The following is a 17,794-nucleotide window of genomic DNA, read 5'->3' on the forward strand; positions in this document are numbered from 1 at the left end:
CCTTTGACTTGTCATCTTCTTTGCCATCACGTTGCACATCTTCACATGATGAATCATATGATGGAAATACAACTGTTAATCTTTCAGCACAATATTTCCGCTGTCTTATACAATCTAAAAAAAAAAACAATGAACATACATATCTTCACCAAAATCAGCATGTATGTGTTTTCATCTTTTATTATACAGCCCCGTCTTTCTGACTGGGGGTCGCATCCATAAGGGAAAAAATATCATAAATACACTTTCATGTTCATCCAACCTGATGGTACTCTCAACAAACTGAAACCAAACATTTCACACTTAACCGTGACGTACACCCACACATTCACCACGATCTCAGGAGTCACACAGAGTTTATGTGCTGATATGCCACCAAAATATGATGCACTGGATTAAATTCAAGGTATCATAACATCAAGTTGCAACTTGGAATAACTTTTCACAGGTAAGAATATTTTTTGGATATTTTCCTCATTATTAAATCTTGTTGAGAGCTTCCGGTCTATGAGAGCTAACTAGTTAGCCACTAAACTTAAAAATAAAATAAAATAAATAAATAAATGAAAACTTAAAAAAGAAAAAAAAAAGATAAATGAACATCACCAGTAGCACTAAGATACTCAGAATATTTTACAGTAATAACATTGTCTTGTATGGTTTAAATCAATGTGAACATACGTGCCAACTGTGCCTCCTCAAACTTCATTGCCTCTGCGAACAATGTGCTGTCATCCAGCTCAGTGGACACAGAGGGTTGAGTGGATGAGCATGAGGGTTCTGGAGCCTCAGCGGTGGACTGCCGTGCGCGTGCCTGGGTCAAAGCTAAAAAACAACAAAAAGCAGGACAAACATAGATGAATACTGAACAACAGTAAATACTAAACATAGAAAATGTATAATATAAATAGATGCTTGCTTACAAGGTTTGGCTTTGGCAGGGGAAACCAGCCTTTTAATAGCTTTGGACAAACTTTACTGGTTCGGCAGCTTTCCGACCAACAAGGAGCAGAGACAGGAGGTGGCAACGTTCTGGGTGGAAGTGGCAACATGCTGGAGGGTGGTGGTGGGCTGGGAGGTGGCGGCAGCGTGCTGCCGTGTTTTTCCAGCATACTGCTCTTCCTTCATGGCAGTAGCAATTCTGCCAGAAGGAAACAACTCAATGTACTCCCTAAAACACGCCTTGTTCTGGGCGTGCTCTCGGGAGTCTTTGCTGCCTCCTGTGGGGTCCCTCTTCATAGCTGCCACCAGGTAAGCAGCATACCCATCGACTGTATATATAGTGGACGTATCATCTGGCTCCAGAATTGAAGCCAACCCGGAAGTGTCAAAAACTTGCAATATCACGCCGTCCGCTAGGGTTGGTTCCAAAAAGCTTTGCTCCATAGACCCCAATTCATTTTTGGAAAAAATAAAATTTGATAGACTGATGTTCTACAGCTCAGGATTTTTCGCCCGTTAGTTTTCATGGTCAAAATGAGAGATCAGGTGGCCGATCTTAAAATAAATCAATACTGAATTTTAAATAAATCGTTAAAGTTGGCGGAGCTAGGGGGCGTGGCTATACTTGATAGACAGCAACAGAAGCCTCTGCGGTAAAATGTGGGTGGGATAAGAGAGTCCTCAGTCAATCCTGCCCCTAGTTGCTCTCCGGTCCAGTCTGTTTGATGACGCTTTTTACGTCACTGGCTCCAAAAAATCCAAAACGGCGACCAGGAAGTAGCAAAATCCGGGCTTCATTTTCTCGGCGTTGAAACCAACGGGTGACGTCACGGTTAGTTTACGCTTGAGCATACCCCAGCGCGTTTTCAGCCACCCACCTAAATGACAGGCCACGAAACACACCAAACTGAATTTTAAAGAAACCCAGGAGGTGTACTCGATTTTGTGTGTCTCCGTGGGCCTGGACCAATGCTTTTTTGACCCTCTCCAGCACTGCTTCTCGGGACAAGGGGCGCTGCCGTGGCTTGTCTCGGTTTTGCGCTTTAACTTTGGCTGCTTCAGGTGAGTCTGAGAGGTTGAGACTGCCGTCAGCTCGCCTCCGGAAGCGAGGTTCCATCCAGGTTTTAAAAAAAATAAAATAGAAGAAAACTGAAAAAATGTAAATATCACAGCAAGGAAAGATGATATTGACAAGACATTTGGTAACACATTGCTTAACCCTCAAGCGACCAAGCTATTTTAGCGACTAAAATGACCGACTGGGGTCATTTACTGTATGACCCCACTATATTTTACACAGGAATGCCTACTTTAGTGCCTCTTTTTGTGCTTTCTTACCTATTCCACTCCACTGCATTTTAAGATGGATATTCTAAAATAACCTTCTGTAATTATTCATGGATTTTAATCATTTTTGACTCAGAGATAAAGTAAAATCATATGAACAATATGATGCATTGTAAGAATGCAATAACATTTATTTAGACATGCTTTGTCTGCCACTTCTTTTAAAACTTTATTCCTTTTGTTTCCTCAGTAGTAAATCAAAAGTACATAAAAACAAAATCCACACAAACACCTTGTCTGTATGTGTGCAGTGTAACATGCAGAGAAGTATTTAGATTAGGGGCGGCTGTGGCTCAGGTGGCAGAGCCGTTCGTCTAATGCAAGACACTTTACCCACCTTACATCCAGTGCTGCCACTTACACTGGTGTATGAATTTGTATGCTGTGTAATGTTGGTGGTGGTCAGAGGGGTTGTAGGAGTGGATCTGCAGCCAGTCAGTCTGCCCCAGGGCAGCGGTGGCTAAAAATGTAGGTCTACCAGCTATAGTGCACTGCAAAACACTGAAATATAGCGATTAGAGGTAAAAAAATAAAAAAATAAATAAAACTAAGGCCTACAATAGTGAAAAACCTATACATCTTTTTGGGGTCATAAGTGACCCCAGACAAGTTTCCATTGTCCTTGTCACACCGGTTGGCCGAGCTCTACAAAAAACTATGAGCAGCTGTAGGACAAGTAGATTGACAAATTCATGGTAGGAAACATTTTTCAGATAAAAGATATAAAAATGGAAATATAATTATATGGCTGGGGTCATAAATGACCCCACTGGGTCGCTTGAGGGTTAAGGCAGCTGTGTACATTATCTTACTCCACGTTTTATTCAGTCAAGAATCATCTCTTAAGCTTTGTCTTACAGTATATTATGCTCAGTCTATGTATGCTACTATAACATTCACATCAATCTGCAGAGTAACTGCCAACACTAACTAAAGCTACTAAGTCAATGTAGCTGAGGGAAAAAAGGTTTTCCCTCTAAAGCACAACACTGATATCGCAAAATGCAATAAATACGTGCCTAATTTGTACTTTCCACTAATCTGATATCTTATTTGCTCACTCACTCCTTCGTAAAAAACTCAGTAACCGTAGCGTTATTAGGCAGTCACCGATGTCACATCGGCCACAAGCTGTTCATTCCAAACATGTGAAGGTTACATAGACTGTACATCAGCAACAATGTGACAAACCGTGCATTATCCAAGACGCCTTACAAGACGAGACCCGACAGGTAACAGGACGAAGTAAACCTAGCGTTATAAAGCCGTCGGTAACGTCACGCCGGCCACCAAAAATGTCAGGTTAAATTGACTTTACAGCAAGACCACTGTGACAAACGTTCATATTCGCACGGAGTATCCAAAACGATAAAAAAGAAAATCCGAAGTTTATACGGCGACGACGGGACCTGACAAAAATACGTACCCGCACATCGCTAGCTCTTTTAATTCTGTAGTTTAATATCACCTTTTTAAAACAACAACAAACAACAACTTATTTAGCTAATGAGCTCGACCCTCGGGCGGCAGGGAGAGCTGAGCCTCGCAGCAGGTCACAGACTACAGTTGTCTCTATCTAAAATTGAACACGACGGGATTCGATCAGACGACCTTAAAGTCTTAAGCGGGCAGTTTTAAGCACTCGGCCACCGACAAGATGAAGGTGTGAGTGGACACAAATGGACCGCGTGAGCGATTACGTCACAGTCTGTGTCTGTCACTTGACTTCATGTTTCCACGTTTCGACCTGCATTTATTCCACAGATTTACTTTTGTTCCAGTGAAAATGATCCATCAGCAGATAATTTGCACTGTAACAAAAGTAAGTCTGCACCCAGTTAATGCCAAACATGAGCGGAGCTGTTGAAGGCAGGACAAGTGACTGTAACTGTGGAAGATGCTGGACGCTGGTTTCAGGCGGAGCTGAAGTGTCAGTGTGTGATCCACCGTCACCTACAGAAGCAGCAAAATTCGTGTGCTTCCAAAATCGTGGTTAGTTTAGGTGACTGATGTGTGATGAGATCCATAAAAGTATAGAAATAGAAAAAGCTCTTATTGTGGTAATAGCTGCAATCGTGATTTCATGAAGCGTTTTCAACAAGTGATTGAGCTCCATTTCAGAAACAGTCAGAACTGCTGGATGTTTCTGGATAAGTAAATATTGATTTTAAAAAAGAATAAATAAAATAAAGAACAAATAAAATTATTTTAAAAAATAAAGATATGTTTAGAGGGAGTGAGATACCCTATCTCACAGGTGTGACCTATTACAATGTGAAGTTCCCCGTTCCACCAGCACACCTACTCCTCCCATCGGCACTGAGAGTTGGCCAGTCTTCCTCCACTTCAAGCGTGAAGTGTCCCACTGGCACTTTATTTCGGTTATGAACGTGCTGGTTGTGGTACAGAACTTCACTTGCAATAGATCACACCTACCTCTAAATTTTCTTCATGCATTCCAGCGGTATATATACTCAACTGACCGGATGTTGGTCTCACTCATGGTGTTCACTAATTTTTTTGGCGGCATTTCCATGTGTGACACAATCTCCCAGGAAAATCTGACCACCCCACGGTGGTTTGATATTTTTATTTGCTTTAGTTTTCGTGTGAGCGGCTGGATTAGTTTAGTCTGAGGCTGCCCCTTGGAATTGTGGGTAATGCGTATCTAATCTTCTGTATATATCTATGTTTAGCTTGTCTGGTAGCATCTCTGGCTGCTGTTGACCTTGTTTTTGGAGTAAGACACGGTAAGAAGATAAATACTTCTAACCAGTAGCATTTTTTTTGTTGTACGTTAAGTCAGCGACTTGTGAAGAGTTGTGTTTTGTCGTGTTTGAGCAGTTGATCCAGACGCGTTAGCTAGCTAAGCGGCTAAGTTAGCTAGCGGGCTAATTTACACAGGTGGCTAACTTACCGCTGAACACCTGTGTAAGTTGCTGCCTCAGCTGTCTCTCATTATTAGAATGAACTTCTCAATCTGTATTTCTCTGCTGTGTATTTTAGCTTTTAAAAAAGTTATTTCACCTTGTTAGCTAAAACCCATTCAGCTGGTTTGAATTAAACTGTTCTGAACTTAACTTTGTGCAACATTACCTCACTGAATCTCCATAATTTCATTAAATTCCTTCTCTCTTCCACTGCTCAAGTTCAATCCAGTATATAAAGTGACAGTAGTAGTGAGTAAACTAACAACCAGCCATTGTATTTAATAATTATTGCATATATTTGTAGTAAAACATGAGTTAAATCATCTTACTTTTGGATCTAGAACTGCACAAGCCGTTCATATGCAGGCACCTAACGAGTTAAACTTCCCTTTTTATGTGAGGATGAAGCAAAGATCTGAGTTCACAAAGAAAATTGTTTATAATTTGCGATATCTGTTATCTCTGACTGAGGCTTTAGTTTTTGTTGAGCCAATTTACACGTCGAAACTTTGTTCAGGAAGATTTCTCAGTAGCTCAGAGGACAGGCTGCTTTTTACACAACCTTGTAAGAGAATGTCTGTCAGTGCTTTCAGCATAATTTAGAAGCACAACACTTCCTAAACAGATATTTTGAGGCTGTGAGGTTGGACATTTGAGTCTATCAGTGTGTTTGCTTGTGGTCTGTTTCTAGGTGGAAGCTGAATTAGTGAGGATGACTCCTGCTCCTGTCATCTCTAAGCTCCTCACACATCTTTACCTGCACATGAGGAAAATCACTCCTGTAGAATGCAGGTATGTTTGTCATTATTATAAAAAGATGTTGACTGGTGACCTGTCAGAAACCCATCATACAGAGTCAGTCAAAATAATGTTTACACATATCAGGAAAGGTAAAACTTGCATAAATATTTCAATACCAAATTAATTCAGACATCTCAAGATTAATAAAAGTTATCTTTGGCCTCTACAATTACAAGAGGTGCTCAAAGTGGAGGCCACTGACTTCCAGACATTTCTGTTGTGTTGTAGACCAGTGGTTCTCAAACCTGTTCCTCAGGACCCACTGTTCTGCATGTTATAGATGCTTCCCTGCTCCAACACACCTGATTCAAATGATCAGCTCGTCATCAAGCCTCTGCGGAAGCCTGATGATGAGATGATCATTTGAATCAGGTGTGTTGGAGCAGGGAAGAATCTGAAACATGCAGGACAGTGGGTCCTGAGGAACAGGGTTGAGAACCACTGTTATAGACGTCACCTGCTGATGCTCCATTCATGAGGGTAATGCCATCTGTTGGGAAAACATGGTACAACAGGACACGGAGTTATGGTGATTTGATGAAAGTACTGATACAAATGAAATATTTATTTAAAAAAAAACTTTTCCTGGTGTGTGCGTGCATTATTTTGGCTGACTGAAATTAATGAGAACAAAACTTTCATTTAATTGTTGCTCTGAAAGCTTCTTCAGTGAAAACCGGCTCGTGTTCTGCTTTGAAACAAACTGCTGTTGAGGTCTGTGTTTTGAGGTTTAACTATGGAGGTATTTCAGGTGCAAAATGTTTGAGCACCTGTAACATCGAATTTGTAGTTGTGTACATTGAATTTGTATGTGTATCATATCACATACAAATTCAATGTACACAACTACAAATTCGATGTTACAGGTGCTCAAACATTTTGCACCTGAAATACCTCCATATTTAACCCCACAGTTTCTGAATGAACTGATAGTTGTTGTTTTGTTTTGTTTTTTTCCTGATCAATGTGGCCCCGTGACCCTAGTGAGGATAAACCGGTGTATAGAGGATGGATTGATGATCAATGTGGACGTTATAATTGATAGTAACGTTTACCGATCATATAATCTGCATGACAATATAACAGTATAACATTATGACTGCCTGACTAATACTGTGTTGCTCCCTTTATGCTGCTAAAACTCCTCTGACCCAGTGGTTCATCAGGACCTCTGAGGATGTCCTGTGGGTTGCAGAGCGGGTCCTACCTAGATCAGGCTGATCCTGGACCATCTCATAGATGCTCAGTCAGACTGAGGGGTTGTGTGTCCTGCAGTGTTTAGGTGGTGGTACATGTCAAACATCCACCTGAACGTCAAAGTTTCCCAGCAGAACGTTGCATTAGAACAAGATGATGGATGTTGTTGTCTTCAGTGGTCAGAATGTTGTGGCTGATTGGTGGATCTGTCCTCCTTTACTCTGACATCCAGAGTTATACAAAAGTGTAGTATGTGTGCAATGCAGAAGAGATTTACTTTATTGTATGCAGTTTTTGTGGTCCCATCAGAGAAAATCATATCCATATACAGATTTTTATTAATTCCAGGGCTGGTTCAGTAAAGATTCTAATAATAACTACATCAGATAATTCTTTATCGCAGCTGGAATTTTGCAGACTGAGAGATGGTTGAGAAGGTTTGCAGTTCTTGTTTTAGTAAAATATGTTATAATAGAAGATCTTTATTGTCATTGTACATGAATTTATCTGCAAACCAGCAAAGTGCATCAGTCTGAGGTATCTAAAAATAAATAAGTCAAGAAAAAAGCTTCTAAAGCCAATAATAAACAGAATATTTTGAGGGAATATTCTAAAAAGGAAAGAAAAGCTCCATTCTCACTCCTCTCAGGATAAACTGTCATTAAAATTGACTTTAAATTTAACTTCAACACGAGATAAAAACATTTACTTTCATTACTGATGTTGTCCAGTTTTAATAAAATTCATGCTACTTTTATAAAATGATGAAAGTGAATAAATTGTATTTGTGTGATCTGTGTTTGATTTCTGTCTTTTCTCCTGTCATCCAGATGTTCAGAGGGTGATGTAGCCACATCTGGTCCAGCCGATGGAAGGTCTTGAAGTTCTCTGAAGACGGTCCTCAGACTGGATTTAAGGTTCAGATGCTCAGGAACAAACTTCAACAATGAGCCAACAGGGAAGCTTTATGTTTATTAAATGTTGCTATGACGGTATCGCTGTTTTTCTTTGTGAATGCAAAGTGCTCAACTGAAACTTGAATTAGAACTTAGAAGTAAATCCTTCCATCCGAAAGGATCTAGTTACATTAATAACTTCATAAGGTTCTAATTTTTATTCCAGTCTTGGTTGGAAATAGAATCTCTGTATTGATTCAGGTAAAAACTGAACTTCACAGCATGCTGGAGAAAAAACAACCAGACGAAAAGTGTGATGGTGTTGGACTGTCAGACCGTAATGTTGCAGCTCGAAGCAGCTTTTCTGTCTCAGTTCATTCTGACATTCAGCTCTGAATCAACAGCAGATCCAGTTGATGGTGATCCATGCTGTGGAAGTCTCACATCTCCTCATTTAATGGTAATATTTATTCACCAGCACTTTATTTAATAAAAGTCCCATTTAGTTTTTTTTGAGGAATGTGATGTTTTAATTTCTCTGTGAATAACTGCAGTCTAATGGAACAGCTGGAGTTGTAACATCTGTCCTGATATTGATCATGAAGTACTGATCAGAATACTTTTGGTTAGCCGTCATCCCTGAAGTTTTACATTAAAAAATCTTTACTTGTGTTGTGAACTTTGGTAAGAAGCAGAAACTTTAGTGTTGCCATGGATACATGAGTGTTAAATTCTGTCCATGTTTCCATTTTGGGATGCAGTCCAGCAGATGAGTTTGTTTTTACTGACAGCTAGCATTCAGTCTGAGATATTAAGAATAAATAAATGGGCATGATGTGGAAATGAACAGATTTTATTTTTATTTATTCCTACAGCTTCTGCAGGTAAAGTTCCAGAATGTGGAGGAATTTAGTCTCACAATCACAGACAATAAATATTATGTAAAAGTCGGGTACAATATGATGTTTTTTGGACGACAGCTTTGACCAGTCTGAGAACATGAAGTACATCAACGGCATCGGCAGCGTAACCAATGGAGGGAAAACCACCTTCACCAACCACCTGATCAAGAACCTGCCCAACTGCTGTGTGGTCCATCAGGATGACTTCTTCAAGAACCAAGATCAGATTGAAGTTGGTGAAGATGGCTTTAAGCAGTACAATGTCATCACTGCTCTGGACATGGACGCCATGATGAATAGGATCTACACGTGGCTGGAGAACCCGGTGAAGTTTGAGAAGTCTCATGGCGTTAATAACACCCTGGACACAGAGATCATCCCGAAGTCGGACCACAAGGAGGAGGAGGAGACTCACATCCTCATTGTGGAGGGCTTCCTGCTTTGCACCTACAGGCCTTTGATCGACGTGCTAAATCAACGTTATTTTATTTCCATCCCATATGAAGAATGTAAAAAGAGGAGGTGCTCAAGGAAGTAGACGGTGCCAGACCCCCCGGCCTGTTCAACGGCCACGTCTGGACCATGTATCTGCAACACAAGAACATCTGCTCACTGTGAAAGATTATTGAGAGCAGCTTTTTGTGATTTTCAGAACACTAATGTTTGCTGAGCTGTGCACTATTAAATGACTTTAGAATATGGAATATTGCTACTGTTTATTATTGTTCTCTGGTTTATTGTTAAATGTATAGAGTGTTGCTTATTGTATTTTATTGTATTTGATTTAAGAATATGGAGTATTGTTACTGTTTATTGTTCTCAGGTTTACTATTAAATGTACAGAGTGCTACTTACTGTATTTTATTGTTGGAGCTAATGATGCTGTAATTCACATAAACAAGGAAACAAGTCCATCATAATTTGAATGTTAACAGTCCAAAATGAAAAGGTCATATACAGCTTTCCTATTGGGTTAAAGAACAAAAAAAAAAAAAACATGAAAAATACTTTTTAAAAGTGAGAGGTCAGTAGCGGCTTTCATTTTTTCTTACAACTTTTCAGTGCCCCCCACAAAAATATCTGTTGCACCCCCCCACCCCTGCATTAAACACAAATCTGGACACTTTCAAACTTTGCCACATTTTCTTTGAAAACAGGCACCTAATTTTAACAAAACAACAAAATGGGAGAATTCTCCCAAAATGTCACAAGCTTCCTGAAGACACACATTGATTATCTTTGTAGAGATAACAGCGACCTGACTGTCTATCGGTTCTTCCTTGTGTTACCACATGGGGGCGTCAGCCAGATCACTGGAGAGGAAAAGAGAGATTTACAGAAAAGACAGACAGATTTACTAAAGGTGCAGAGGGTAAAAATAACAACACAGAATATACTGCCAATAAAGATGATACTAAATCTCTTACATCTATTCCTACTAATCTGTTGCTTGCCTGTTATGAATGTGTTCATTATTTGCATTTTTTTAAAACTCTTACTGCATTTTTATTACAATATTATTTATTATTTTTACTCTCCAGAGCTGACTATCAGAAGAAAGTGAACGATAAGTGGATGCGAGACTTTATAAAACAGTCTGTCAGTGAGGAGAGTGTAAAGTGATGATTCTAATCACGATGGAGGAAATGGTGTCTTTGTTGCAGATGGTAAAAAGCCAGATTTGTCACCTCAGGACGGGGTTGACGTGGTCTTTTAGGATCAGTTCCTTCCTTTCATCAGCTCTAGTGTCACAGTCCTGCCTCTTCTCATCCTGATTCAAGAGGCAGAAACAAAGATGGATGTAAAATGTAAATCTTACTGTTGTTTCCTAATATACTAAAAATTAATGTTTATGTAAGAACCAGTGACAGTGAGCAACATTTCCACACTAATGTCTGTGATGTAGCATTACTGGAAAACGAGTCAAGATGCAGTGTCTATTTTTTATTGTGTCTCCTAAAACAGTATTTATTTTTAATATTTTCTTTTTGCCTTTTTTCGGCTTTATTGTGACAGTAGCAGTGAAGAGTGACAGGAAACGAGGAGAAGACATGCAGCAAACGGACACGGGCAGGAATGGAACCTGGGCCGCTGCGTCGAAGACCAGCCCTTGTACGTGAGTCGCCCGCTTAACCCGATGAGCTATACGGGCGCCCCTAAAACAGTATTTTAACATGCGTTGATCTATCTCAACCCTGTGTCTAATGTTTGTTTTAAAATATTTTTTACTGCTCTGTATTTGTAAATAAGTCATGTTTCTACACAAAAAGCTCATAACTGATCTAATTTGAGCAAAATCAACCATATAAAATGATCTGAGCTTGTAACAAGGCTGTTGGTTACAAAGTTAGCTAATTATATTCTGTGTTGGCAGAGGATATCCTCAAGCAAAACATAAATGGATGTGTTGACGAGGTGTTAGAACAAGTTCTTTGTGAATACACAAGTGAGATGTTTCTAAGGAAGTGTCATTGTTCCCTGTTTTGTCTTTCACTTGATCTGGTTTGACATCATTGTTTCTGAGGCAGCACTAAATCCACGTGTTCAACGGTAGAGGTGGAACAAACAGCAGAGCTCCACGACTCAGTTGGGAAACTAGTCAAATATTTGCCCACTCAGGTCTGCTGAAAGCCAATGCAGGTGGTGTTAATCCTAGATTAGTTTAGTTGGATGGCAAACCTGTGTGTCAGAGGCTGGTGGATCCTCACAGATTGAAGATTCATCGATGTCATCCTCAGAGGACGAGTCAGAAGCTGTTTAAAAATGGGAATAATTCTTTACTTTGTCGCTCATTATAATGCTGTTAAACATTAGTCTGGTGCACAAAGAGAGTTTTTTTTTTTTTTTACTTACAGATACATGTAGAAACTGCGATATTTGATCTAGTTTCTGGCACAGTCTCCAACCTCTGCTCTAACTGATGAATGTAGCTCACCAGGTCCTGCTAGTTTCCAAATATAAACCCACAGATAAGAAGAAGTAAAGGTCGAGAAAAGAGAGAAGTAAATTTAAGTATTTCACTGTAAACTGTCATGATGCTATTATCCTTTCATTACTTGAGTTTAAAAAGTGTTTTCTTTGTGAATAATTGAAGATACCACTGCCATCAATAATGTTTTAGCTACAGAATGAGTGTAAAATGTAGAAAAAGACTTATTCCCATCTTTTAAGTGAATAAAATGGCAATATCAATAATGTAGAAATTCAAGCAAGAAAGTCCCACATTCAGAGATTGATTTTAGTTCAAAAATATTTGCATCAAACAACAGCAAAATTGGCAGCATCTATAACAACACAATTCTTTGTTATTCTATCACGCACTGTGAATTGTTATCTTGACTAAATTCCTGAAGAATGGCATATCATAAGAACATATAACGTGTACTGGTGATCTGGTGAGGAATTCTTGCCTGTTTGTTTAGTTGCTCCTCCTCTCTTTCCTTCTGGATTTTTCTCAGACTGGCCTTCAGCTCCTGCAGCTCTCTCAGCAGCACCTACAGGGGGCAGCAGCATTTAACTCACATCATCTCAACACCCACACAGCTGATGTGTCCTCTTTCCTGCTGTTCATCACATGACGGTGTGAAGAAATGTTTACTTACTGTTCGTGGAAGCTTTTCTATTTGTGCCAGTACGTGAGTAATAAAAGAGCTGCGCTGAACTCTGGCATGAATGTCCAGTTTCCAAAATGCAACCCGAGCAACTGACGATGCAAAACCGCAGCACCCGAGCAGTTATATTTAGAGCTGGATGTGTTTGTGAATTAAATAATAGTGATCATGATGTACTTTGGTTTACTTACTTTATTGTAATCTTTCTCTTCCCCGAGCTCTGCTTCTAGTGTCTCTCTCTCTGTCCTCTCCTCCTGCAGCCACTCTTCTTTTCTCTGCACCTCACAGCTCAGATCTTGTAATTTCTTCTTCTCACTCTGCACAAAAAGAAGAAAACAGGTTTATTAATGAAGTCAGATCTATATATAGGTCATGGTCGTGCAGCATCAGGTCCTGCTGCATCCTCACTTCTGCTGCATGTTTGTTAGCCTCTCTCTCTAAAGCCCAGTTGGCCCTCTCCTCCCTGAGGACCAGGTTCTCCTCAGACAGCAGCAGGGTCAGCTGGGCCACCTGCAGCCGGGCTTGGTGCAGCTCAGCGTGGGTGCTGCCCTGTCGGGTGCCCAGCTCCCTCAGCTCCCTACGGAGGTTCTCAGCTATATGTTCACTGGTCTCCACACGGTCCTGCAGCCCTCGCAGCTCCGCCACAGCAGCCTCGTTCTCCACCTGTAGAGAGATGAAGAGGTACAGGAGCAGCAACGGACACAAAGATTTGAGAGGAATATTTTATCTCATTATTCTTGTCTGATGTAGCCACAACAAAAAGTCTCCAATTAACCCTTGTGTTGTCCTGTGAGTCAAAATTGACCCGTTTTAAAGTTTGAAAATGTGTAAAAAATATATATATATTTTCACAGTGAAACTTCTGATGTCCACATTTTCAACATTTTTGGGAAATATTTGAACATGTTGAAAAATGACAAATATGAGTTGGTCAGGCATGAATTTTTTTTTAAATTTCATGAACTGAGGTGGAATGACCCTTCTTCTTATCCTATTTGTAGAAAGATCTGACCACCTATATCTGGCCTGGGGACAGTGTGTCATGGGATCAGAGGTTTTCTTATGTTACAGAGTCGTCTGTGCTCTTTCGACCTCTGTTACCGTATTTCTTAATCGATATCAACTAGTTACCTGCAGAGACTTTCTCTTTTCCTCGTCATGCTTCATTTGACTGGACATTTTCCTCACTCTCTCTTTCAGTCTGTGGTAAAAAAATAAATAAATAAGGTTAGCTGCAGGCTAGAAAGACAAATATTTAAAGTTTGCATTTGTCTCAGACACTCGCCTTTCCAGTTCATTGTTTCCTTCTTTCTCTCTGTCAGTCAGAACTCTGATGTCATCCTCCAGGTCTTTGATTTGCTGCAGACTCTCAGCCTTTTCAGTCATAAGTTTGCTCAGCTCGGAGTTCAGATTTTCCTGATTGTATTTTACGTCCTTTCAGTGTTGTAGAGAGAAGAAAAAAATATTATACATAACTTTTTATGTCATCTTTTATTGTGTTTATTCCATTGATTAGAAACCTTTAATCAAGCACCAAAGAAGTTGTGTTGTGGTGTTGTTTATCAGGTGATGTGAGCTGTCCCTACCTTGTGTTTTCCCTCCATGTTCTTCAGCAGCTCACGGTCGTGTCTCAGATTATCTCTGAGCTCAGTGATCTCCGCCTTCATTGCTTCTCTTTCACACTCCCAGTCCATTCTTGCTTCTTTGCTGTCTACTTTCTCGTTCTCTGCCTCTTTTTTTGCTGCATCCAGAGCTCGCTGTAAATCCGCCTGCTTTTTCAAGCACTCCTCCAGTCGACTCTGTGGATAACACAGGAAGACAGATGACTGCACAGCTGCATTGAAAGATGTAAACATATTTAAATACTTCCACAGTAACTACTAAGATCTCTGTAATGCCTTCCACTCAGTTCTTGTTGTCTCAGTGAACTTTTTCTTCCCACCTGCAGCAGCTCAGCCCTGGGGATGACCAGGAGCAGCTCTTCCTCTCCCTCCTCATCTTGCTCTTCCTTCAGAGTCTCCAGCTCATCCAGCGGTTTGGGAGCACAGAAAGTGAAGGGACGACTGCGGGCACGAACCTCCCCCATCCTGTCCACATATACAAACTGGTACTCCACGGCACTGGGCCGGGGCAGGTAGGATGCTGCATTGAGTAGACGTTTCTAATTAAACCTAATGTTGTTGGTTCACCAAATATTTCAGAATAAAATAAGACCTAAATAGAAATACAACAAGCTCTAATCTAAAAGCAACATTTGCAGGAGTTGTTCCAAGAACCTGCACTGCATTACATCAGCAAAATCTTATTCTTGCTCATCTGCAGTGGTTTGACATTTCACCTTTCTGTCTGTACACTCTGACCACTACTGTGTGTATTACAAGTAGATCAAACCATTAGTGATGATAAGAAGTTTGAAACTTGCAATGAGAAAGGCCTGCAGACACCTAATGTAGCCCAGACTATCATAAAATACCAGGCTTTGAGTATTTAAGCAGGTGTTGTTAAATGTGTTTATCTGTCTATGGAAGGATTTTGTCAACACAACAGTGTTACAACAGAGCAAGATGTGGTCACAAAACTTTGTCGGTGTGTAGCTGAGATGACAGGGTTGAATTTGGAAAATAGGTTTTGGTCTGACCCATAATCGTCTAAATAATGCAGAAATGACTACTGAGCTGGAATGTCAGCATGCTGATGGATATGTCATTTTTGGTGTCATGCCATTTTGAGCACTTTTATATTTTAACCCCCCCCCCAAATTTCACCCCAAGACCCCTTGAAAATTCATTGCAGTCAATAATTCTGTCACATCCTTTTCATCTTGTGAGTCTGTTTACCTGCAGTAGCAAAATATGTTGTGGGGACGCCTACTGTAGAAGGAACCACCCCAAAGCTATCTTTGAAATACTGCCAGGTGTTTTGATGTCTGTCTGTAGACCCAATAGTGTCACAACTGTACAAGACGCACTCACAAAACATCACAGGCGTGTAGGTGAGATAAAAAAAATGAAGTTGGAAGACGGGGTTGGTCCGACTCTTAATCGTGCGTTCATGTAGAAATGAATACTGGGCAGAAACCGGTCGTAGCCTCAACCTGTTGGTGGGTGTTGTTGCTGCTGTGATCACATAGTTACTTCTAAAGGTTCAAATCTGAAGAATATTGAATCAGTAACTGTCCTTTTAAAAGATGCTTGGCTGACTTCTTACCGTGGAAAAGTGCACAGAAGTCGACACTGGTTCCCTCAGTGTAACCTTCAGGAACTAGAGCCCATGTGTACGTGTAATACTGTTTAACTGAAGACCAGCCCATCTGTGACAGGGTAGAAAGACACATTTTTTGGTCCACAAAGCATAGAAATGTGCATCTTCTTCACCACTCGTGCAACACAGTAACAAAGAGTTGTGATATTTTTTGTTTTACATGTAGAGGATGCTGGTGGTAAATTGGGTGAATCTACCTCAAAAATACCAATCCAGTCACTGCTGCTCCACTGATGGTCTGAGCTCAGGCTGTAGTGACACTCCACTCTGGTCTGGGGGAAGTAGAGCTGTCCCACATTTCGAAACACCACCGCGGACTGTTTATCCATGGTAATAGGAAGCTGTGCTGTTTAGGAAGAAACACACATGGATCCAGTGAAATGAGCTCCAGTTTCAGTCTGGATGAGAGCAGCTGATGAAAGGTGATAGCCGAGTCAGTTTAGGAATCTAGCATGGTCAAAACACCGGCTGCCTGTGGCTCAACAATATGTTTATAAACAAGAAACTTGTATGGGCATATACGAGTGCTTAGATTATAGCATATCGTTCACAAAAATCAGACAGTGTGAGTGAATTAGTTGTAGCTCTGAGCATGTGGTATTTTACACTCCAAAAACAAAATAAATACATTAATTGACTCTCAAAATGATTCATAATGGCACAATTTTTAGGATTAGACATAATTAAGTAAAAGTTATGAGCAGACCAATAGCTTTAATTGACATTCCAATACTATTTTTTGATATTTCACTCCTAAAAACCACAATCATGACAACATGACTGCATCCAGAAATCTAACATTTAAACAAAAAAAACACTCCAGATTTAAATCAACATTTTCAGTTAAGTTGAAAATGAAATGTGTGTAATCAATGCATTTGGCAAACAAATCAGTTCCTTCTATGTGCATATTATTCATAAGAAAACACATGAAGCTTGCCCATTGTTATGGTTCTGTTAGTGGCTTTCTGGGATAAATTACTGGGTTTAATAACTTAATGAGCTCTGTGGACTTAATGCTGCTGTTGGTGGTGTTAATCTTACCTTATTCTGTAGAGAAATGAACGCTGTGTCTTTTCTGCTACCTCATGAGGAATAGCTTTGCATCAGTCTGTAGGTGATGAGCAGTCCTGTCAGGTGCAAGAGTTTCACAACCTCCCCTGAACCATGTGAACCCCAAATAGAATTAGTGATGCTGGGTGACTCATGGGAGATGCAGTTCACGAGTACACAGCCTGTCAGACGGCAAAGCAGCTCTGCACACTTCAACTCCCATCGAAGGATACAGTCATAGGACACAGGACCTGCTGCTGCTGGTTCCTCCTCACTGCAATTCTTGGTAGTGGAACGAGCGGGGGGTTAGAAAAGGAGGGGGCGCTTTCCTGAAGGTCTAGCATGTCTTTTAATATGAATCTAAATGCATCCAACATGGATTCAGTCAGAAAGTATAAAAACAACAGAATCCATGCAAGCTTATCTCTGCAATGTGCTTCTTGTGGATTCATTTAGAATGCAAAAAGTGTGGAAATAAAGTATTTGTTTCAGAGTCCCGTGAAGCAGAAATGAACACAGAGTGTTTTGTGTAAAATGTGACGGCTCCTCCAACATTTTCCAGTTTTCAGTGATTTGGACGAAGACTTGCAATGCATTGTAAAATTCAATAGCCAACCTTTGATTATATCCTGTGATTGCGAAAGAATCCTGTTCCCACTTTAAACACTTGATGGCAGTGTAGCTGTAGCACAAACCCACATGGAACACAAGAAGGATTTGGGGGCATTTAAGGACTCACAAGATCAAATTTAAATCTAGAATTAAACTCTGAAGATTGATAAATTGAATTCAGATTGAATGATACAATCCACAACATTCATCATCTCAAGGTGCATCACACAGTAAAGTGAAGA

General features: G+C 40.3%; 1 protein-coding gene across 2 annotated transcripts; it reads right to left on the reverse strand.

Annotated features, from left to right (window-relative positions):
- Nucleotides 1-8,950: 8,950 nt before the first annotated feature.
- Nucleotides 8,951-17,704, reverse strand: LOC110953464 (calcium-binding and coiled-coil domain-containing protein 1-like). Of its 2 annotated transcripts, none has more exons than XM_022197483.2 (14): nt 16,932-17,704; nt 16,085-16,233; nt 15,834-15,936; nt 14,569-14,768; nt 14,213-14,425; nt 13,912-14,060; nt 13,758-13,827; nt 13,035-13,289; nt 12,818-12,943; nt 12,426-12,509; nt 11,869-11,956; nt 11,695-11,768; nt 10,704-10,786; nt 8,951-10,328 (listed from the first exon to the last, which is right to left on the reverse strand). In XM_022197483.2, exons 2-14 carry the CDS (start codon nt 16,214-16,216, stop codon nt 10,301-10,303), a joined length of 1,605 nt encoding a protein of 534 aa, XP_022053175.1. In that variant the 5' UTR covers nt 16,217-16,233; nt 16,932-17,704; the 3' UTR covers nt 8,951-10,300. The 2 variants fall into 2 exon arrangements, with proteins under 2 accessions (XP_022053175.1, XP_051804887.1); XM_051948927.1 differs by having other exon boundaries at nt 11,869-11,959.
- Nucleotides 17,705-17,794: the final 90 nt, after the last annotated feature.

This window comes from Acanthochromis polyacanthus, chromosome 5 (genome assembly GCF_021347895.1).
Source record: "Acanthochromis polyacanthus isolate Apoly-LR-REF ecotype Palm Island chromosome 5, KAUST_Apoly_ChrSc, whole genome shotgun sequence".
Classification (NCBI taxonomy): domain Eukaryota; kingdom Metazoa; phylum Chordata; class Actinopteri; family Pomacentridae; genus Acanthochromis; species Acanthochromis polyacanthus.